This window comes from Ochotona princeps, chromosome 12 (assembly GCF_030435755.1).
Source record: "Ochotona princeps isolate mOchPri1 chromosome 12, mOchPri1.hap1, whole genome shotgun sequence".
NCBI lineage: Eukaryota > Metazoa > Chordata > Mammalia > Lagomorpha > Ochotonidae > Ochotona > Ochotona princeps.
In genome coordinates, this window is record NC_080843.1 from 2,655,241 (window position 1) to 2,678,396 (window position 23,156).

Consider the following 23,156-nt stretch of genomic DNA (forward strand, 5'->3'; position numbering starts at 1 on the left):
AATTTAACAGTTAAATATGGCAATGGGTTCTGGATCAAAAAGTTCTAGAATTCCTTCCATATTCCTACAATTAAAATATTTTAAAGTAAGTAAATAAATAAGACTTTCTAAAAATTTCTTTTGATACAGGAACTCTATCTTACTATCACTGGAACATCAAGTCAAGAATAAATGATTTTATTTAACTTTTTGTTTTAAAAAGTTCAATGAGTGGTATATCTCATTTTTGGTTGGAGATATCTTAGATGCTGCAACTAAAGAATTACATATAAAAATTTTGTAAAACAGTATATACAGCAATGCAGTAAGACATCCTAACAGGTCTTAAGCGAGTTCTAGCCTCCTCTATGACCGCTATTAGTGTTTTGGCTGTAGACTTACAAAATGGACAGAAGCTAAAATTCTCTTTGCCACCAAAATTACAAATGTTAAAAAGTTCGAATATGCACATCAAAGCTGCAGTAAAATTCTAAATTTCTACTTCTACATGCTGTGGTCCAGAGTGTACCTAACAAAACACGGTACACTGACATCGGAAAACAGGGTCCCATTTATTGGTAAGAAAAAGCTGGGTCTCCGCATCTACCAGAGCTCAACTCAAGGGCAACCTGCACAGAGTTCTTGGGCTCACGTCTTGCCAACGACAAAATAGAATTTACATAAAAATAGATATAACCCAGGTAACCATATACACTGGTATAGAATCAGTGCTATTTACACTAAAAATGTTGCATTGCATAAGTCAAGGAATAAAATACCATCATGCATCTCATTTTAACTTTTAAGGTGAAAAATGCAGTTACAGAGTTCAGTTTGTTTATCATGATTGTCCCAATATTAACTACAGGATTAACGTCCGAAGGCTTCTTGCTTACATATATCCTTCCAAAGAGCCAGAACCCAAGTATAACTTAGATTACACCATTGCAGCAACAAGAAACTTTTGAATCATCTCTATTATAGTGACATAATAAAGATATGGATACATAATGACAGTGGAAGCTTTGATTAAAATGTATGAATTTATCTCAGGAATTACAGTTCTTCAAATTAGAAACAAAAACCATTTGGATCATAATAAAGGAACACTGAGATCCTTGAAGAGTTTAATGTCACTCTTGAGACTCTTACAGATATTAACACACTTCCGGAAGGAAACATTCTTCATCATCCTGCACAAATGAAAACACAACGCCTTAATCCAAAAGGGAAACCTCATATGATCGTGACACTGGATGACGTCTTGGCCATTTCTTCAGGAGAATGGCTCTTCATGACTTCTCTGATGAACTGTTCCAGTGCAGTAAAATAGCCTTGGCACTGCCATGTGTCATTGTGTGTCCCCTCTGGAAAAACAGCCAGTCTCTTAGTCCGCGATGGGGAGAGCTCATAAAGTTGCTTCATCATTACTGGTGGGATTAACTGGTCGGAGAGTCCAGAGATGAAAAGGGAAGGCATTCTGCATTGAGAGATTTTTCTGTAGGACAAGAATTTGTTTTTATAGCACCATAAAGGAAGGTAGCGCATCGGGAAGAATGAAAACAAAGTGCTGGCCATATGTGGTATGCTTAAAAACGTGTTCTCCACCAGAATGGCTGAAATCCTGTGTGAGTTCTCAGAAGCCAAATGAATAGCCACCGCTCCACCCAAGGAACGGCCGAAAAGAAAGATCTTTGTTTTGTCAAGGTCAGGTCTAGTCATCACGTAGTCCAGCACGGCTTCAGAATCTAGGTAGAGCCCTTCCTCGCTTGCTTCTCCTTCACTTTTTCCATACCCTCGGTAGTCGACAAGCAAAAGGTTAACTTTGAGGTTAACCAACATGAGCAATGCATTTGGTAACCTGTGACCTATGTTGCCTGCATTGCCATGAAAATAAATTATAGTTGGGGAATAGGGTGAGCTGTCCCCAGTGTACCTAATCAAAATAAGATTTAGACGTACTCCATCTTTGGTTCTGATGAAAATGTTTTCATGTGGAATTCCAGTAGGCATAGGAACATAAAGCCTTGAAGAGGAAGGTTGTTCTGGAAAATACAGCAAAACATCCTGGAATTTATACAGAATACCTGCTATAGATATGAATATTAACAGAAGCAAGATAATGCCTCCATACAGATGAAAAGTTACTATCAAAGGTAGAAGAGAAATACGGCAGAGCGCCCAAGACCAAGAAGCCAAGGCTACCAGCCATCTTTCCACAAAGCTCCACAGCATCCAGGACTTTTCCATTGTAGCTCTGTGGAAGTACCCTAGAGAGAGAGAGAGGAAGAGAAGGTCAGTAATTGAAGACCTGTGATGTAATAAACCTGTGTCTTCAGGACCGACCTCAATCTATGCTCTCAACCATTTCCTGTCCAGAGAACCCTCCAGAGAAATACCTGAGACATGTAAATACTCATAAAATTTATCCATGTTTAAGAAAGTGCTTTTTGGGTCTGGTGCAGTGGCCTAGTGGCTGAAGTCCTTGCCTTGAATACACCAGGATCCCATATGGGTGCCGGTTCTAATCCCAGCAGCCCCGCTTCCCATCCAGCTCCCTGCTTGTGGCCTGGGAAGGCAGTGGAGGACGGCCCAAAGCCCTGGGACCCTGTGGAGGACCTGTGTGAGACCTGGAGGAAGTTCCTGGTTCCAGAATTTGGATCAGCGCAGCACCGGCCGTGTGGTCACTTGGGGAGTGAATTATCGGATGGAAGATTCCTTTCTGTCGCTCCTCCTCTCTGTATATCTGACTTTGCAATAAAAATAAATAAATCTTTATTTAAAAAAAAGGAAGTGCTTACTGTCAGGTGCCTTCATTCATACGTTTGCACTACATGACAGAAAAACAGTCTATCTCAAAATGCTGACAGATGAACTTCACGTATTTAAATGAATCACTAGATTCTAATATCAGCACAGTGTTCAGAAGAAGTTTAAATTCACCTTTGCATGATTAACATTAATGTTCGCAATGTCAGTGTCACGAGACATGCAACACAACATCAGGTCAGCACCAACTGAGCTGACGTGTTAAACAAGGCCACACACACACTTGGGGTCATGTTCAACAAAGGCACAGGTCATGTCAGAACCAGACGTGAATGGAGCAAAGTTATTTAGAGCAGAAAAGAAAACTGAGAAATAGAAATGAGTTAAAAGATAGACAAAAAGACAAATTTGCAATCAAATGAAACATTTCAGGGGACTGCGCTGTGGCACAGTAGGTGAAGACACTGCCCTCCCAGGCTGTGTGTGTCCTCACTGCTCCACTCGTCCTGTCCTGCTGGAGACCTGGGAAAAGCAGTGGGAGATGACACAAGCGCCTGGGACCCTGCCACCCTCACCAGGACCAGGACCAGGATGAAGCTCCTGGCACTGGGCTGGTGCAGGCCTGGTCACCACGGCCATCAGCCCTCACCAGGACCAGGACCAGCCTTCATCCTGGCACTGGCCTGGAGCAGGCCTGGTCACCATGGCCATCAGCCCTCACCAGGACCAGGATGAAGCTCCTGGCACTGGCCTGGCGCAGGCCTGGTCACCACGGCCATCAGCCCTCACCAGGACCAGGACCAGCCTTCATCCTGGCACTGGCCTGGAGCAGACCTGGTCACCAGGACCATCAGCCCTCACCAGGACCAGGATGAAGCTCCTGGCACTGGCCTGGAGCAGGCCTGGTCACCATGGCCATCAGCCCTCACCAGGACCAGGATGAAGCTCCTGGCACTGGCCTGGCGCAGGCCTGGCCATTGTGGTCATCTGCAGCCATCTGTGAAGCAATCCGAGAAAAGACATCTCTGTCTGTCCTTCTCTTTCTGCAACTCTTTCAAAGAAATCTCCAAAACAAATCATGTGTGTTGCCTTAACAGAATCAAACATCTAAGATAGTATTTACTTACAAGTTTAAAAAACACAAAATTCCCTTTCAGTTACAAAACCACCATGAACAAGCTACTGTTCATTTTAACTATTAGCAACTGATTCTTAGAACATTTTGCTGCTTAACAGATGTGGCTCTTTTGTATGTACTACATTAGATGCACAAAATGAAAACATTAAGTTAAATCAGACTGGTTATAAAGAGACAAGGAGTTCAGTTACAATAAACTTGTTTTTTTCACCATTATTTCACTGAACACTGACATTCACATTTGAGTTCTTATTGAAATGAGTCTCAATATAAACCAACACTATCTTTTCCAGTTTCACAGAAATCAATACTGCCACCCAGTTGTAGCAAATTTTATTACACGGAGAACCACCAGCAATCTGGGCGGAAAAACGCCAACAAAAGCCAAAGGAGCGGCAGCTCAACACTGCAGGTACTAAGCTCGGCTCAAAACATGAGACTAAGAGAAAGTAAAAGACAGCACCCAAGTCAAACACTATACAGAACTGCTATTTGACGTTCTTTTATCACTGTTAACTGTCAAAAGTTCAATCAAGGTCAACTTAAACCCTTCAAGTTACAGACCAATCTCAACATTATCTCTAGTTAGCTAAAACTCTCATCTAATTCTTACCTTTTTTTTTTTTTTAAACTACCAGTGACTTCTGAAAGATTTTGGTTTGGGTGCATAAGTTGCATTGGCAGATCTGAAACCACAGTGATGTTAAATTTATATATTGGAATAAGTGTAATATTAGGGAAAAAAAGGTTTGGGATCCTAAACATGTATTACAGCACTTCAATATTTTGCAAATCAGATATTCTTTAGCAACAAAGTCAGTAATTAATGGTTTTCAGTCAAGTCATTTTTTATGCCAGATGCAGTAGAGGTGAATAATTTAAACATCTTTTATTTGGTAATTTACAGAAAGAAGCATCCAAAGTCCCATCACCCTTCAAGACTTTCCATTGCCATACACTCCCTGAACCACTGCTTGTCACCTGCTTCCAAAGTCAATGTCCGAAACAGCAGGAATTGAAACTGAACAACAGAATTTGTAACAGTGCTAGCTTTATTAACTTCCTTTGCTTTGGTAACTAGTATTTCTGGCTGTATTCTTTCTTAACCATGTTTTACTAAAGCTAACATCAAAAATCAGAATCCAGCAAATACACACATAAGAAAAATCTGCACGTTTTATGAGGACACAGCAAAGCAGTCCTGTAACTGGGTGAACAGGGAGAACCGATTCAGTTTTCAAATCAAATAAAGTCCTCACTACAGAAAGTATTACAAACTGCAAAGCTCCCATGACACAGTGGCCAAAGCAGATTGTGCAATGCAAACCCTTCACTTACATCTGCACAAGTTAATACACTTAGAGCTTCAACTGTTAGAATTTCGCAAACATTTCTTCCAGTGTTGATTTTATCTGTTAAGTTTATTTGTTTTGAGTGTAAATACAGACACACAGATAAACCTTTCATCCGTTGGTTTACTTCCTAAACGCTTACAACAGCAGCAGCTGGCCCAGGCTGAGCTCCCTCCAGACCTCCCAAATGGAGGGCAGGACCCAAGGTGTTGAGGCCTGGTCTGCTGGCCAGGGTGTGCACCACCAGGAAGCTAGACTGCAAGCAGAGCTGGGACTCCACTCACGGTGCTCTGCTTTGAGACGCAGGCAGTAAGAGGTGACTTAGGGGCCCGGCAGCGTGGCCTAGCGGCTAAAGTCCTCGCCTTGAAAGCCCCGGGATCCCATGTGGGCGCCGGTTCTAATCCCGGCAGATCCACTTCCCATCCAGCTCCCTGCTTGTGGCCTGGGAAAGCAGTTGAGGACGGCCCAATGCATTGGGACCCTGCACCCGCGTGGGAGACCCGGAAGAGGTTCCAGGTTCCCGGCTTCGGATCGGCGCGCACCGGCCCGTTGCGGCTCACTTGGGGAGTGAATCATCCGACGGAAGATCTTCCTCTCTGTCTCTCCTCCTCTGTGTATATCTGGCTGTAATAAAATGAATAAATCTTAAAAAAAAAAAAAAAGAGGTGACTTAGGCTGCAATACAATAGCCAGCCTCAATGCTGAATTTAAATCTCTAAATCAAAACCCTACATTCTGGGCCCAGCGTGATAACGTAGTGGTTAAAGTCCTTCCCTTGCACGCGCTGGGATCCCATATGGGCGCCAGTTCTAATCCCGGCACCCCTGCTTCCCATCTAGCTCCCTGCTTTTGGCCTGGGAAAGCAGTCAAGGACAGCCCAAGGCCTTGGGACCCACAAGGGAGACCTGGAAGAGCTCCTGGCTCCTGGCTTCGGACTGGCTCAGCTCCAGCTGTTGCAGCCGCTTGGGGATTGAACCACTGGATGGAAGATCTTCCTCTCTGTCTCTCTTCCTCTCTGTATATCTGCCTTTCCAATAAAAATAAATCTTTATAAAAAAAAAAAAAACCTGCCTTCCCAAGGCATCCTTAAATGGCTGATGACTAAAATGCTTCTTGAACAAATACTCCAACAATACACCCAATTATTCTAAGAAAAACAGGTGGGGGGAGGGGAGAACGCTGTGGCACAGGAAATTGTTTCCACTTGTGGGGCCAGCATCCCATATGGAGCTGGTTCAAATCCCAGCTACTCCACTTCCCGCTCAGCTCCCTGCTAATGCACCCGGGAAAGCAGCAAAGGCAATGCCAGTCCATGATCCACTCCCCCATCTGGGAAAGTCAGCTACGTGTTCCTGACTTCGGACTGGCCCAGCTCTGGCCACGGCAGCCACTTGGGGAGTGCGCCAGCAGATGGAAGACCCCTCTCTCTCCTTCTCTCTGTAACTGTAAGTCCTAGAACAGAGAAGGGAAGGAAAGAAAAAAGAGAGATGCGTATCCTGAACAATTGGGCATATTTAGGACTGGATGCTGGAGAAACACAGAAATAACACAGTAAACTTGGAGTTTTCTACAAAACATTCCTGAAGTCATTTGAGCGTAATGGCTGTGGTAATCACTAAGGAAGTCAGAGAAGTCAGTTCATTTTAAACAACGTCCAGTGAGTTACTGTTAGGAAGAGGCTATGTGGAACCACGCCTTCCCTTTCTAACATGTTCTAGAATACCGACAGTCCACAACACATTGACTCTCAGACAGCCTTTTACTTCTCCAGCTTTCCGATAACTTCCACCCCTCCTCACGACACCTCCAACTCACATGGCCTGAGAACAAACTTGTCCTCAGCAAGGCCTTTTCATTTGCTCGATTCGCTTCAACCGCCCACAAAGCAGCAGGTGTGCGAGCCAGTGCCAGGATGAACCCCGACGTGGTCCCCGAGTGCAGTGGCTGAGGAGGACGGCCTGCACCCAAGTGGCCGGCAGCCATCCCAGCAGCACACGCGGGAACCTTTCACCTACTTCAGCAGTAAGTCCTGAATAAAAGGTTGACAAAATCTTCCACCTTCGGCACATAAAATGACTTCTACTTAACCTTGCAGGGCCGTTTCCCTGGAAACCTCTCATGGGCTGAGATGTCAGCTGTTTATAAGACACAGTGGGCCTCTGACGGGGACATGCCTTGGAATTCAACTTGCTCTTGGCTGGGCAGTGGGTGCCAGTCCACCTACATACTGCTGCTAGGGGTTCTGCTGTCAGTAGGGCAAGGAGTAGCCACGGCAGGGTGCTGCCCACTCCCACCTACATGCCCTCTTTCCACACACCTGTGCCACATCTTTCAATCATCCACAGAGCTTGCTGCCTAGTCCAGTGTTAAGTGCCACCAAGATGGTGCCAAGGAATGAGCAGGCAGTTAGATGTCCCTTAACGGACATCCTGTGCCACAGAGGTTAGGATTATCTGTCAGGCTGCTTTACACGCACGCTGAGACGCACGGGCCGGTAAGCACAGGAACTCAGGGTACGTGTAACTATGGTAGGTTGCTCAGCGGGAAAGAACCTGAGATCTCTTCTCTACTGTTACTGCATTTTTAACCTACCACTACATCTTGAACAAGTAACTGACTTAGTCTAATTTTACTAATTTTGCTTTTGTTGTAGTATAACTTAATCTCTCTAAAACTCACCCATCTGTGGCTTTACTTCAACCACCTCCAACGACTCATTAACACTTACCACCCGAGGAGAGTCTCAAGCTCAGAATGCTCCCTCCTAAAGCAAAGCTCTCTGCTACCGCATCCAAGGACCTTTCTCCACCCACACTGCAACAGCTCACCCCCCAGCGGCCACCCCGCAGGCTCCTCCTCCAGTGATGTCACCCCCACACCTGCACCCCCACACCCCCACAGCCACCACGCCTGCAGCTCCTGCAGGCTCAACTTCACTGACACCCCAAATGCTTCCGAATTAAACCTATCTTAACCCCACACAGTTTTACATTATGTTTTTTTATTAATTATGAAAACTTTTTTTCTAAAAATAGGTTTGATTGTGAAGCTCAACATGTAGATCAGTTTTAGAAATAATTTTCGTGCATTCAAAATGTAGTGGCTTGATGGACACTAGCGATGCTAGTAAATTCTCGAGGAAAAATTTATGGAAAGCACAATTCTTTGATTGTACAATACTTTGACTGTAATATACAAAGATGATACTTACAAGAACTCTAACCCTAGGCAGCAAATCATGTTGAGACGGCCCTCATTACCACCATCACCCAGGGCTCCAGAGGCCGCCCGTCTTCAGACTCACACCCTCACGGGTGAACAATCACCAACTCAGCAAGGAGAATGCAAACGCTCTCCTGCACACCGTGCCGTGGGCCAGCCAGGTGAGCCGTCAGTGGGAGGGCGGCCTCGGGCACCTCACCACTGACCATTTCACATGCGCTTCCCTTACCCGTGGTTGAGGGGCGTTCACAAACTTCCATTTTTATGGAAAAGTGTTTTCATTAATTATTTCATAAACCAGGTCAAAGCTGGCATAGGCCAAGCCCTCCCGTGAGGCCGTCTCAGGACGACTGTATTCCCACAGTGGACCCCAGTAGCGCTCCCATGCTGGGCCTCCGGGTAAGGCTATCAGACCCCAGGGCATCCTGCCACCTGTGGCCATGCCCAGATCTGCTAGGAGAAGCAGTGCCTAAGTTGTGACAAGGTGCTGTAGTTCTTGCTCCCACAGCGCTCGTGGCCTGCCCAGTAACTCCTGAGGAGCAGACGGTGTGGACACGGACAAGCTTCCGTTCCGACGAGAAGTCCACTTAAGCACGGAGGAGACAAAGTCAAAAAAGATCACGACTGTTCTACAATAAAATTCATGCAATGAATTTAACTTTATTTTCCACCAACTTTCTTTTAAACTTTTTTTTTTTTTAACTTGAAGTCAAAGACAGAGGGGGAGAGACAGAAAGAGATCTTTCATCCACTGGTTTACTCTTCAGATGGCTGCAACTGCCAAAGCTGGAACAGGCTCAATCCCAGAGCCAGGAGCTTAAAGTCTCCCACACGGGTGCAGGTGTGCAAAGCCTTGAGCCGTCCTCTGCTGCTTCCCAGGCCATGAGCAGGGAGCTGGATCAGGAAGTGGAGCAGCGGGGACTAGAACCAGCACCCACGTGGGATGCCAGTGCCACAGGATGAGGCAGGAGGGCTACTGAGCTGCGTCACCACTGGCTTCTCCGCCAACTTTTTAAGGCATGTTCATATAGCAAAGAAAAAGCCAAAGCTCAACTACTTCGCCATGTCTGAATTTCACCAAGGCCCAGCACCTGTTGGAACTGCGACTTGTACAAACTCTCTGAAACAGACAACGCCTGTCCCGTGGGTGAGATGTCCTTGCCACTTTTCATCCAGCAGCAGTCTATGCACAATTTATTCTGGAAACTTGAAGGATTCACCCTAGCCTAAGTAAGTACTCGATGAGGGTGGTCCAGAGGAAACGAGTCACAGAGCCACGTGCACTAACAAACCAGAGAACTTTCTATACCAATCACCCCGCCAAGGGGATTCCCTACTGCTCCTGAGCTGTGAGCTCCCTCCTCAGCGCTCAGACCACCCTGAGGGTGCACAGTGGGAACAGGCAGGGCTGGGTGCCTGTTCGGCAGCAGGGCTCACGCTCTTCACGCACGTGGGCTCACGGTGAAGCAGGAGAAGCACGCCCTCCAAGACGCCAGGGCAGACAGCAGGGAGCGCAGGACTGTGCCCTAAGGCCAGGCACCGTGGGCTGAATTCATCAGAGACAACGGACAAAGTCCGGTGATCCAAGTGTTTGGGAAACACTTTCTTAAAAAGGAAGAAATTTCCAACAGCTCCCCAGCACTTTGAGGTGTTTTTTTTGTTTTGTTTTTTATGGAGTTAGGTGGCTTGAGGTTAACCAACCTGACTTTTCACTACATTGTATCTATCTCCTGCTACTTTGAAAAAATCTTTATTAACTTATCAAACCAGTATTTACCAAGTAAGTTGGTAAACCAAATGAAAAGTAAGGGGCGTCACAGCCGTCACTCGGATAGGAGTGAAAATTCATCCTAGGAGGAATCACCAAGTTCTTGGATCTGGAGCTCCAGCGTCACGTGTGACTGCTGGGCGTCCCACAGACCAAAGAACTGTCACACCTCCAAGATCACAAAACACTCCTGCATTTACAACTAGAAATCCGTGTAAGCTTTCATGCATTCCGCCTCAAAGACCCTGAGTGCAGAAGCACACGATCATTTTCTAGTAAGCAGACATTAAATTATTTACAAAATATCAAACATGCCAACTCCTACTGTTTTTCAGTTGGTTGTTTCACATACAATGCTATTTACATATGTATATGTAACGTATTTTTGAATGAATGAAGTAATGTATGAACTGGTTCTATAGAGCACTATACAGGAGCGCACTGGGTCCTCGCTGTCTCCTTCTGAATGTCAGCGTCCACAGCGCAGCTCAGAATCCCTGTTGCCACTGGCCTTTCAAGCGAGGGTGCTGGGCAGGTGCTGCACGCTGGGGCTCCTCCCAGCGCGGCCGCGTTCTACGAAGAGTGCCTGGGCCAGCTGCAGTTCCAACTTCAGCTCCCTCTCAGGGCCCTGGGAGGCAGCAAGCGGCAGTTACCTGGGTCCCTGCGACCCACTCAGGAGACCCGGCTGCAGTTCCTTGTGCCAGCTCCTGGCCCAGGCTGCACTGCTCGGGCACCTGGAGTGAACCAGGTGGGAAATCCGTCTCTGTCTTCCAAAGAAATAACCTTTTTTTTTTCTTTACAAAAGGAATATTTTGTTAATATATTTCTTTCAATCATCTTCAATGTTCTCTGCTCAGCAGCATTTTATCTTAAAATTAAAAGAATGACTACTTAAATATATCTAGAACTGAAACTCAAATTATGGGAAAATATGTATTTTTTACTTACTTGTACCCTAACAAGTGAAAGAGTAAACTGGACAAATCTATTACTCTATCAGAGGTGAAAGTTAAACACAAATTAAATGATATTTTAAGAGAGGTCAGAATTCAATTCTGATTTTCACTGCGGAGCTGCCCACTACACATCTGATTCACCAGGTGCCAGGAGCACAAGCTCAGCCACACATGAACTAACACCAGGCGGTAAGCGGCGCGTCAGCCCTGCTGCTCGGCTCAGGGACCACACGCAGGAAGGCACACCCACGAGGCGCTGGGCACCGGCACGAGCCAGCCCACCCTGGGGCACGCGGGCTCAGGCCAATCACGCCGTGCAACACCCCTCTCCGCCTGCTTCCGCAGCATGCTGGAGACACCACAGAACCGAGTCTCCATTTCCCTAATGGCTGCCCACACGCCATCAATAATGAAAAAGTGTGTATTAATAGTCCCAGGGGACAGATGAACAGTAATTGCCTGTGGACATGCTGTGCAGCAACTCAACAGTTGAGAAAGCATGTGAAGCTGGCTTTGCCAGCGCAGGAGCAGAGCGCTCCAGAGCCATGCCCTTCTGTGCTTCCTGACAAGACGCCACTGCGCCTGCAGGAGCCCGGCCCGCCGCGTGCTGAGCTTCAGCTAAGAAAACACGAGCAAAACCAACCAAGCCACAAGCCTAAAAGCAGATAACGAAACTCAGCAGGTATGAAACGTCACCAACAGGTAATGCTCCACGAACTCCCTACAGCCTAGGTGAGTGAACCTGACACTTGGTCCACACACAGCCAATGCTCCCGCAGCGATGAGGTTCTCGGGCCAGCTCACACACTGGCTGCTGGCCTGAAGCACACTTCTCTTGGAATTTCAGCAGCATGCACTCCTGTGAGCGTTCCCAGCTCCACAGCCAAGTGACATAAAAGTGGCGTCTGCCATCTGAGAGGTCTACCCAAAAAGGGGGCGCAGCGCCCGACTGCTGAGGCCAGGAAGGAGAACACCAGGGTCTCTGAGCAGCGATTCTAGAAGCCTGCCGAGCGGCGGCAGAGGGCTCAGGGGGAGACGGGGCTCCTGCGGGCTCCTGTACCTGCTTGGCTGCAGCCGAGCAACCTGGCAACCTGTTCCGGGACGGCACAGCAGCAGAGGGGATGGCGGTGCCCGGGCACAGCTGCTGGCTCTGCCGGTCCCCCGCAGCTTCCTAGAGGGAGTCCTGCCCGAAGGAAGCCAGCAGGCTCGGGGCGTGGTCTGCTAATAGCCAGGTAGCTCTTAGAACCCACAGCCTTCCCAAATACGTTTCTCTCAAGAAACAAGCCCGAAATCTGCTGAGACCAGGCTTTTTTTTTTTTAAATGCGGCACATGCGTCGACTGTTTGATTAGGTAGTAGTGAAGATAAGCCAAAGTGGAAATCTTGCCACTGGGCAGCGATGCCTGGGCGGCCCAGCGGGTAAGAATTAGGGCAGATGCCTCAGTTTTATTTCAAAACCAAGTTCCCTGGATCGCTTTCCTGGGGCGCTTCCTCGCTGAGCACCCCATGCTCTGTGGCTCCTGCCCCACCGCGTCCAGCCGTGAGTTCCCAGGACGGAGCTGGGCTCCTAACAACGCACGGTGACTGTCCTCGCACCCGAGGGTCCGGGACCTGCTCGGGCGTCAGGCGTTCACGCCCACGGGCTCCCGTCTCCCCCTGCTGCTCCGCCGCCCTCAGCCTTCCAGAAAAGGGCTGCAAAAACGAGCACTTTATTTCCAGTCACCACACTCGGCCAGCCACCACACCGCAAATGCAGCGAGCGCCCAAGGAACGATGGGGAGGGCAGGGAACTCTGCAACCCGGACTGCCAACTCCGGGGGCTGCCCTCCTGCTGCTTCTTGAAGACACAGAGCCCAGAAGTTGCGTCCGGCGCCCCGTGCGTGGGAGGGCGCGGGGCAGCGGGTCGCTCCCGCACGGCCGCTCCCGCACCTGCCGCCCGCGCCCGCCCGGGAGGACGCCCGGCGAGCCGAGTTCGCCGCCCGGCCCGGGAGGCCGCACTTACTCAGACCGCAGGGCAGGCTGCGCCGTGGGCCGCGGACACGCGAGCGGGCCCCGCGCCGCTGCCGTCGCTCCTCATCGTCCCCCGCCAGCCCAGGGGCCGTCGCCGCGTCTAGCCCGGAGCCCCGGCGGCGCCGCTCGGGGCCGCCCCACTTCCGGCCTGCGCTCCGGTGTCGCCGGCAAATGCCCCCGCCGGCGGCCACATCACCTGCTCGCCGTCTTCCTCCGCCGCCTGGGAGCGCGGCCCGCCCTCGCGAGCATGCGCGGAAGCCGCGGCGCGCAGTGCTCCCGCGACGGTGGCCCGGCCGGGAAAAGGCAACGGCGGGGCGCTGTGGGGCCGGCTCCCAGCTCGGCGGCCGAGGGCTGGGGGAGCCCGGCCGTCCCGGGGCCGGATGGCTCCGGGGGACGCGGTTTTTAAGGAGGAAATGAGCGATGGCTTCTGTGCCTGGTTGGCACCGTCCACAGCAAATGCGGCCCTCGTCAGGGCCATTCGGAAACTGAATTTACCTATGGGGGATTTGAACCCACGCTTCAGGTCCCCGAGCCCAGGAGGTGGTCTCACAAGGAGGTCCTGCTCCCGGGAACCTGGGGCTTCCAGAAACCAAATGACCGGACTCTGTTGGCCTGCGTTTGTCTGCCTTCCGCCCTTGTCGCCCGGAGTAGCATTGGGGCGCTCCCCTCACCCTGGAAAACAGCCCCTCAGGGACTGGGTGTGCAGGGAACTCCGCCTGCCCCGGAGACCTCCTCGGGCTTGAGCTTGAGGCGTTGGCGGCACCCCAGGAGAGTGGGTCCCTGTGACCCGGCAACACCCTCCCTTAGCCATTCCCTATTGCAGGTACGCTATATTATCATTAAAGATGCCTTTAGAGAGTTACGGAGAGGGGCGACAGGAGTTCCATCTGCTGCTTCACTTCCCAAATGGCTGTACTGCCGAGAGCTGAGCTGAGCCGAAGTCAGGAGCTTCTTCCAGGCCTCCTTCGTGGGTGCAGGGTCTCAAGGCTTTGGGCCGTCCTCAACTGCTTTCCCAGGCCACAGGCAGGGAGCAGGATGGGAAGTGGAGCAGCTGGGACGAGAACCCGTGCCTATATAGGATGCCAGCTCTGCTGGGACTACACCACGGCGCATGCCGAATGTGCATTTCTTTATAGGTACAAGGTATTTCATACTTTTTGTTGTTTCTAAGCTCACTTGTCTTACAGACCCGAGAGCTCCTGGTGCAAGCTAGACTCTTGATACGCTACTGAACTTGCAAACTAGAACGTGTGTAAGTCATAGTAGCAGCAGCGCTACCAGGCACTTGGGCGACGGGAAGACGCGCCTTGTGTCCTGTGCACGGAGCAGGCAGAATCACCGGCTAACTCAGAGACCGTCTCGCGGTGTTGGCCTGCTCTCCTGAGTCGGCGGTTCCTCCCCTGCAGGGCAGGAGCCTACTGGAGGTCCAGCAAGCCCGATACACCCAGGCACCAAGGGTGCCTCAGAGCTGCTGGTGCTGCTCTGGTGAAGTTGAACAGCAACTTACAGGAATAATTTGCAAACTGCCATTTTAAGTGACTTCAGAGGGGGAAAACAACCTTAATTATGACTATCTCAATAAACCCCAGTTGCCCAGGAAATAGTCAAGGATTGAAGGTTGTTGGGCCAGCGGGCACGAAGGCCCTCCCACTGTGAATTACACCCCTTGAGTGAGCAGTGCTGGTTTCCTTGGTCAGACAACCTGTCAGCAGTGAGCAGGATCTGTTGCAGCAAGTTTAAACCAAGAGTTTCACACTCAAAGGGAACAGTTCTAGAAGCTGTTGTCCCCATGCTTCACGGGCAGTTTTCAGTTGTCCAGAGAGGCCACGGCAACATTCCTGTGGGAACCAGCAGGTCCCGGGGCGTGGGGCTGGGCTCGTTCTCATCCCTCCAATCCAGAGCCTCCTGCTCTGGGCGCTCACACAAAACTCAGCACATTTTATTCGGCGTCGTCGGGCCGGCTCTGGGAGAGGCTGTGACAGACGCGTGCACATGCGACTCCTCTGTATTATAAAGTATGATTATGGGCTGCGTCGTGGCCGCAGAGAACTAAACTCAGACCACAGGGTCCCATATGGAAAAAAGCCTTAGTCCATCCTGTAAAAGCTCACTTTCCCGTCTCAGAGAAACTGCAGACGTTCACAACTGACCAGCGCCGAGAGTGTAAGCGCTCCCGAGCCTAACGTGCCCAAAGTTGCGCTCCACGACGCACTCCCTGGCGCGTGTGGTCCCACTGCCGGCCAAAGCACCTACAGCGGCAGCCATGCACGGCCAGCCCGGTAACCGCGCCTGCGCGAGACGGCCGCTGACGTCACGGCCGGCCCTCCGCTCGCCGCTGCGCGCGCGCGGCGGACGGCTGGCGGAACCGGCCTCGGGGAGTGCGGGCTTCCGGCCTGGTGGCCGCGCCTCCGGCTTGACGTCGAGTGGGAGTCTGTGGTGGTGGATCTGTCCGGGAGCTGCGCGCGCGCGGCGGACAGCTGGCGGAACCGGCCTCGGGGAGTGCACGCTTCCGGCTTGATGTCAGGTGGGAGTGTGTGCGGGGTCTGCGCGTGGACGCGGCCGTGGCTGCCGGGGAGCGAGCCCTGGGCGCGGGCGGCGTATCTGAGGAGGACTCGGCTCTTTCCCACGCCGTCCAGGGCTGACTGGAAAGTTCGATTCTGTCCCGAAAGCTCGGGCTCTCTGCCTCCCGGGGAAGGGGTCGAGCCCGACCCCAGGTGCGCGCTGGGCCGCAGGGTGGGCTGCCGGCTTGCGTGTCCGCGTGGGGACCGTGTGCGGCTCGGGTCCTCGGCGTCCGGGTGCCCTCGTTGGCTCCCGCATCTCTGGAGGGTGGCGGGGACCCCGGGGTGCGGCTGTCGCCTCGCCAGGGATTGCAGGCGTGCAAGGAGCTGCGTGGGTTCGGTCCGCGTGTCCTCCCGGTGCCTGCCGGACCCCCGTTCCTTTCGGGGAGGTTCTCCCCAAGCTGCTGTCAGGATCGCATGGAGCAGTTCCCGTTTTCAGTTAATTATCCGTCCTGTGCATGGAGTGAATCCTGGTTTGTTGGTTGTCTCCTCGGGATGGGTGACAGGTCGTTATCTTACCGCTCTGCTCATCGCCGTTGAGTAATGAATTCTCCCCTTGACTCTGTCCCCATCTGCTTAGTAAATTCAACTGTTTATATCTGTATGTATTTTGTGGACAGTACGCATTGCGAGTGTAGCAACCAATGCATTAAAAACTTAATAAGGCCATGTAGTTTTCTCCCCATAGACATCTGCTTGTTGGTCCAACTGCAGATAGCTTCAGCTAAAAATTTCAAAATTCGAATAGTAAGGTTCCAGGTCAGGTGAATATTAGATATGCCGACCACCCGGAAAAGTATTACCAGGCAAATACAAAGGCCTTTATTATGCAAAGAGAAGTCCGATCCTGGGCGTTTCGAATGAACAGAGAAAGGACCGCAGTGGGAAGGACAAGCTGGGTGGCGCCAGATGTTGGGGTTCAGTGAGTCCGAGCGAGTCTCCAAGGCGAGTGAGATGATTTTATTGTCTAGTCCAAGGGGCAACCTCTTGCTATAAGCAAGAAGCGCCCCGAATGAAATAATCGTGGGGTTTTTATAGTAAGAGAATCAAAACCTATGTGACAATGAGCAAGTAGATGATTAGGGGCCAGCAGTGACACAAAACAGAAAGCATGGACAGGAATTTACAACATACAGGCTTGGGGGTCCTGATCACATCACTTCAACGCTGACAGTATGCCTCGAAGGTAGCAGTCTTTCCCGCAAATCCACAAACTCCAAGGCTCTCCCTGTCTCCTGCCTGCCTTCCGGTCTTTCAACAGGAGCTTGTAACGGGATGCAAGTGTCTCTTTGGAGAGTCCAGAGTTCCGGTCACCTTTACAGTCAGCGCTGTCAGCGGAGACAAAGGGCGTATATGCCCTCTGACATGGGTGCTGGCATCAGCGCTGCTTGGGTCCCAGAAGGACAGGGAATGTTGGTCTTTGTCTGTCACTGGCCTGTGCATGGCCTTGTCCGCTTTTGGGGCGTGCCAGATCTCTGGCTGAGGTCACTGTGGTGTCCACCCACTTCCTGTAACCACGGAAACCATCAGTGAAAGGCAAGGGAATCCCTACATTTGACTTTTTAGGCACCTGAAAAGAAAAAAATGTGTGTTTTATTCATTTTGTAATGATTTTGGAATCCTCTGTGTAGCCATTTTAGGATGCTTATGTAACCACCCCTAAATTAGGTCATTTTTATGAAGCGATTTGAGTCTTTTCCTAGGAATTGCCGAAGGAGGCTTTGAGCTATCCATACCTACATCTGTATCTGCATCACAGGCCATCCTGCATGCAGTGTCTGGGTTGCACACACAGCACTGTGTGCCGTGGTGGTGCAATGTGACTAAGTGCAGACTGCGTGTCCTCACTGTGGAGAGCAGCAGTACACACAACCAGCTGGTGCCGTCGGTTATACAAGCCAGGTGCAGCTGGGTCCTGCGATCAAGGAGCTCTCAGGGAAGTAGCCTCATGGGGGGTTATAGCTTGATCGCATCTGCTGGGTGGATGGTGGGTTTCCTTTGAAGATAAACAGAGACTTGAGGTGTTCTTTCTCTGTAGGCCACCAAATGGCTGTTGGAGGACAGCTGCTGCAGGCAGAGCTGCAGGGTGTTTTTAAGGTATTCAGTGTCTAGTCTCTGATTTTTTTTTTTTCACTGAAAGGCCCTGCCTCCAGTTATTACACTTATATTCTTTGTCAGACTACTTGACATTTTAGTATAATTAGTTCCCTGGACAGTACTTTCTCTTTACAGAATATATGCTGCTTTGGAGAACAGTCATGCTCTGTTTGCCTGTGGCACAGTAGCTGTATCTTATCTAATTATTACTTGGAGAAAGACTGGCATGGAAATGCTAAAAAAAGAAGTGTACTAATGAATCCCTAGGGCTGTAAGTGACTATGGTAAAGTAAACAGGGAAGTAAGGATGTTTTTTGAGTTGCGTTGGAGTGTTGTGGCACAGCCACCAGTGAAGGCGTGAGAAAGCACAGAGAACGGCCACGAACTTGGCCTGGAAGGTGAGGGGCCTTGGTTTTCTGATCTGATGTCTCAGGTATGGTTGGAGTCTCAAACTTCCCAGAAAGTCAGAATTCAGTTTAGTGAGCATGTGACTCACTGAAAACATGTTTTTACAAGGTTATTTCTCATGGAAGGTGGTAACATACAGAAGGGGTTATGCACGAAGGATTTTAACTCAGAACCTTTAATTAAATTTTTTGATTTATTTATATTACTTGAAAGGGTCACACAGCAAGAGAGAAAAACAGAGAGATTGTGCATCTGCTGGTTTACTTCCCAGATAGCTTCAGCAGCCAGAGCTGGGGAGCCAGGAGCCTGTCCTGGATCTCCCACGCACAGGTGGGGGCCCAAGGACTTGGGTGTCCCCCACTGCTTCTCCAGGCCACAAACAAGGAGCTGGGCCGGAACCTGAGACATGAAGTGACTCCTACCCAGTTCTCTTTTTCGTCCCTATTAATGATGTTGTTTTGCACTAATGGTACTATTTTGCATTTCTGCTAAATAATTAAAAAGTAAAATAAGTCAGTGAATGTTGAAGTTAAGGAAGAAAAATAATAGATTTTTTGAATGTTATGAGAAATAAGGATAATGGCTCTTTGCAATTTTTTGTATTTATTTTTCTAAGAGTTATTTAGCTTTATTTTAAAGGCAGATTTACAGAGAGAAGAGACAGAAAGGTCTTTCATCCACTGGTTCACTCTCTAAATGGCTGCAATGACCAGAGCAGGACCAGGTTGAAGCCAGGAGCTTCTTCCAGGTCTCCCACATGGGTGCAGGAACTCAAGAACTTGCGCCATCTTTCGTGCCTTTCCCAGACCATAAATAGGGAGCTGCATAGAAGTGGAGCAGCCTCTGTGGGAGCTGCTGCCTCGATGGAATCCCAGCATTAGCAGGTGTAAGATTAGCCTGTTGAGCCACCAGGACAGCCCCAGTGGTGGCCCTTTAGATCAGGAATGAGGAACATTTTGCCAAGGTTCCATTTAGATATGTATGACATCATTAATGGGCCGGACAAACTGATCAACTGAAGAATCACCTCCTGCAGATGGACTGAATTTCCAGTACCCCCTGTGATGGGTCACCTTTGCAGGGCCAGACCGGTTGATTTTGCAGGCCTTACACAGCATTGGGGCTGGCGCTCCCCACCCTGGCTTTGGATACTAAATACTAATTTGTATTGAAGAACAAAACTTGTTGAAAGTACAGGTTGAAATGATACATCATTTATAGCACTAATATGTTTTCATTTAGCAAACATTAATAAACATTTATTATGATCTACTTGTTGTGAGCTATTCCCATGGAATGATTGAAGTTTGCCTTTTTCTGAAGTTGTTTTCCTTTTGCCTTAGTTAAGCCAAAGGATCCACCAGCGCTTCAATGGCTGCCTCACACACTTCACAAACCGCTGCGTCTCACGTTCCTTTCGCAGATTTATGTTCAACTTTAGAACGAATACAGAGGAGTAAAGGACGTGCAGAGAAAATCAGACATTTTAGTGAGTTTTTAGCTTCTTGGAGGAAATTTCATGATGCCCTTCACAAGAACCAAAAAGACGTCACAGACTCATTTTATCCTGCCATGAGACTCATCCTTCCTCAGCTTGAAAGAGAGAGAATGGCCTATGGCATAAAGGAAACGATGCTTGCCAAGCTTTATATAGAGTTACTCAACCTACCTAGAGAGGGGAGAGACGCCCTGAAGCTGTTGAACTACAGAGCGCCCACTGCAGCACACGGCGATGCGGGGGACTTCGCCATGACCGCGTACTTTGTGTTGAAGCCTAGATGTTCCCAGAAGGGAAGCCTAAGTGTGCAGCAGGTCAACGAGCTTCTGGACTCGGTTGCCAGCAGTAACGCTGCGAGAAGGAAAGACCTCATCAAGAAGAGTCTTCTCCAGCTGATAGTGCAGAGCTCCGCACTGGAGCAGAAGTGGCTCATCCGCATGATCGTCAAGGACTTAAAGCTCGGTGTCAGTCAGCAAACGATATTGAACGCTTTTCACACCGATGCTGTGGAGTTGCATAACGTCACCACGGACCTGGAGAGGGTCTGTAGGCAACTGCATGATCCTTCGGTGGGACTCACTGATATCTCCATCACTCTGTTCTCTGCCTTTAAACCCATGTTAGCCGCTGTCGCCGACGTGGAGCGCATTGAGAAGGACATGAAGCAGCAGAGCTTCTACATTGAGACCAAGCTGGACGGCGAGCGCATGCAGATGCACAAGGATGGGGATGTGTACCGGTACTTCTCCCGCAATGGCTACAACTACACGGAGCAGTTTGGCGCCTCCCCGCAGGAAGGCTCCCTCAGCCCCTTCGTCCACAGTGCCTTCAGAGCAGACGCACAGGTGTGTATCCTGGATGGCGAGATGATGGCCTACAGCCCGCACACGCAGACTTTTATGCAAAAGGGGAATAAGTTTGACATTAAACGGATGGTAGAAGATTCTGATCTGCAGACATGTTACTGTGTGTTTGATGTCTTGATGGTTAACAATAAAAAGCTTGGACGGGAGACCCTGAGAAACAGGTATGAGATTCTTAGTAGTCTTTTTACACCAATACCAGGTAGAATAGAAATCGTGCACAAAGCGCTAGCTCATACCAAGAATGAAGTGATTGATGCATTGAACGAAGCCATAGATAAGAGAGAAGAGGGAATCATGATAAAACATCCGCTGTCCATTTACAAACCGGACAAAAGGGGTGAAGGGTGGCTGAAAATTAAGCCGGAGTATGTCAGCGGCCTGATGGACGAGCTGGACATCCTGATAGTCGGGGGCTACTGGGGGAAGGGCTTGCGGGGTGGAATGATGTCTCATTTTCTGTGTGCAGTCGCAGAGAAGCCCCCTCCTGGTGAAAAGCCATCTGTGTTTCACACTCTGTGTCGTGTTGGCTCAGGATACACCATGAAAGAACTCTATGATCTGGGTTTGAAGTTGAACAAATGCTGGAAGCCATTCTACAGGAAAGCTCCTCCAGGTAGTATTTTATGTGGGACAGAGAAGCCAGAAGTGTACATTGAGCCTTGTAATTCTGTGATTGTCCAAGTTAAAGCAGCTGAGATTGTCCCCAGCAGTATGTATAAAACTGGGTGCACCCTACGTTTTCCACGAATTGAAAAGATCAGAGATGACAAAGAGTGGCACGAGTGCATGACTCTGGATGACTTAGAACAACTTCGGGGGAAGGCGTTGGGGAAGCTCGCCACCAGGCACCTCTGTGTAGGTGCTGATGACGAACCCCAAGAAAAAAAGCGGAAATCGGCCCCCAAAATAAAGAAAGTTATTGGAATTATTGAACATTTAAAAGCACCGAACCTTTCTAATGTAAACAAAGTCTCTAGCGTATTTGAGGATGTCGAGTTTTGTGTCATGAGTGGAACAGACAGCCACCCAAAACCTGACCTAGAGAACAGAATTGCAGAATTGGGTGGTTGTATAACACAGAACCCAGGCCCAGACACGTACTGTGTAATTGCAGGGACTGAGAACATCAGGGTGAAAAACATCATTTCTTCAAATAAGCATGATGTTGTCAAGCCTGCGTGGCTCCTGGAGTGTTTCAGGACCAAAAGCTGTGTGCCTTGGCAGCCACGCTTCATGATCCACATGTGTCCATCAACTAAAGAACATTTTGCCCGTGAGTATGATCGCTATGGAGACAGTTATTTTGTTGACACAGATTTGAACCAACTGAAGGAAGTATTTTCAGGAATGAAGAATTCTCATGAGCAGACTCCTGAAGAAATGGCTTCCGTGATTGCTGAGTTAGAATGTCGCTATTCCTGGGACCAGTCTCCTCTCAGTCTGTTCCGACACCATACTGTTTATTTGGACTTGTATACTGTTATTAATGACCTGAGCACCAAAATCGAGGGAACAAGATTAGCTACGAAGGCCTTGGAGCTTCGATTCCATGGAGCCAGAGTGGTTTCTTGTTTAGCTGAGGGAGTGTCTCATGTCATCATTGGGGAGGATCGTAGCCGAGTTCCAGATTTTAAAGCTTTTAGAAGAACTCTTAAGAGGAAGTTTAAGATCCTGCAAGAAGGTTGGGTGACCGATTCAGTATGCAAGTCTGAACTGCAAGAAGAAAATCAGTATTTGCTTTAAAGTTGGCCGTCACAGTGAGGAAAGCCTGTGTTCTGGTGAAGTCAGTGGTCAGGTGGCAATGACAAAACACTAAACTTTGTAAGCATAGATTTTAAAAGACAAAAAGCATTATTAGATGTAAGAAAATAATTTTATGCCTTAAGATTGAGAAGACAGCATGAACAAAGCAGTAGCATAATATTTGATGATTAAAAATGAGATGAAATAAGTATTTGCACAATGAAGAAAGTAATTGTATAATTATTGTCTAGAAATCTGGAATTTTTAATCATTGAAAATATTAACTTTCTAAACAGTTTTTTGAAGTAAAAAATTCTGATAGTTATTATTCAGTGAAAACACTAAGAAAAAGTTATGAAACATAATTGGATCTGTAAAAATATGGATTTCTTTTTTGTTTACTGAAGGCTGAATTCTATCTTTGGAAAAATGTATAAACCTTTTAAAGCCTTCAGTCAAATGTGTTAAAGCATGTCAATAGTGATTTTTAGCTTAGATCAAGTTTTAACTTTAAATAATTACAAGTGGAAAAAAGCTTGGAACTTAAAAAATGCCCCAAATTAATTTTTTTTTTTCTAAAATAAGGTATTTTAATGTGAATTCGTCCTTGAATTAACTGTATTCCCAAAGAATAGTTGTGCAGGATATAACTCATTGAGCAGGTTTTACAGTGGCATGCACATTGTAACTTTCAAAAAGGAAGGCAAATTGTTTTAGCATTTTAGGGTGACTTTAAAATTAGGTTATTTAAATAAAATGATTGTCTAATAGGCTGAATTTTTATATCAAATTT

At 48.7% G+C, this 23,156-nt stretch overlaps 2 protein-coding genes across 2 annotated transcripts; one reads left to right on the forward strand and one right to left on the reverse strand.

The window, feature by feature from the left end:
• Nucleotides 1–531: 531 nt before the first annotated feature.
• ABHD13 (abhydrolase domain containing 13) lies at nucleotides 532–13,428 on the reverse strand. Its single transcript, XM_058670513.1, has 2 exons — nucleotides 13,186–13,428; nucleotides 532–2,249 (listed from the first exon to the last, which is right to left on the reverse strand). The coding sequence occupies exon 2, from the start codon at nucleotides 2,227–2,229 to the stop codon at nucleotides 1,216–1,218; it is 1,014 nt and encodes a 337-aa protein (XP_058526496.1). The 5' UTR covers nucleotides 2,230–2,249; nucleotides 13,186–13,428; the 3' UTR covers nucleotides 532–1,215.
• Nucleotides 13,429–15,566: 2,138 nt separating this feature from the next.
• Nucleotides 15,567–22,572, forward strand: LIG4 (DNA ligase 4). Its single transcript, XM_004577357.2, has 2 exons — nucleotides 15,567–15,717; nucleotides 19,600–22,572. Exon 2 carries the CDS (start codon nucleotides 19,628–19,630, stop codon nucleotides 22,361–22,363), a length of 2,736 nt encoding a protein of 911 aa, XP_004577414.2. The 5' UTR covers nucleotides 15,567–15,717; nucleotides 19,600–19,627; the 3' UTR covers nucleotides 22,364–22,572.
• The last annotated feature ends 584 nt before the right edge of the window (nucleotides 22,573–23,156 follow it).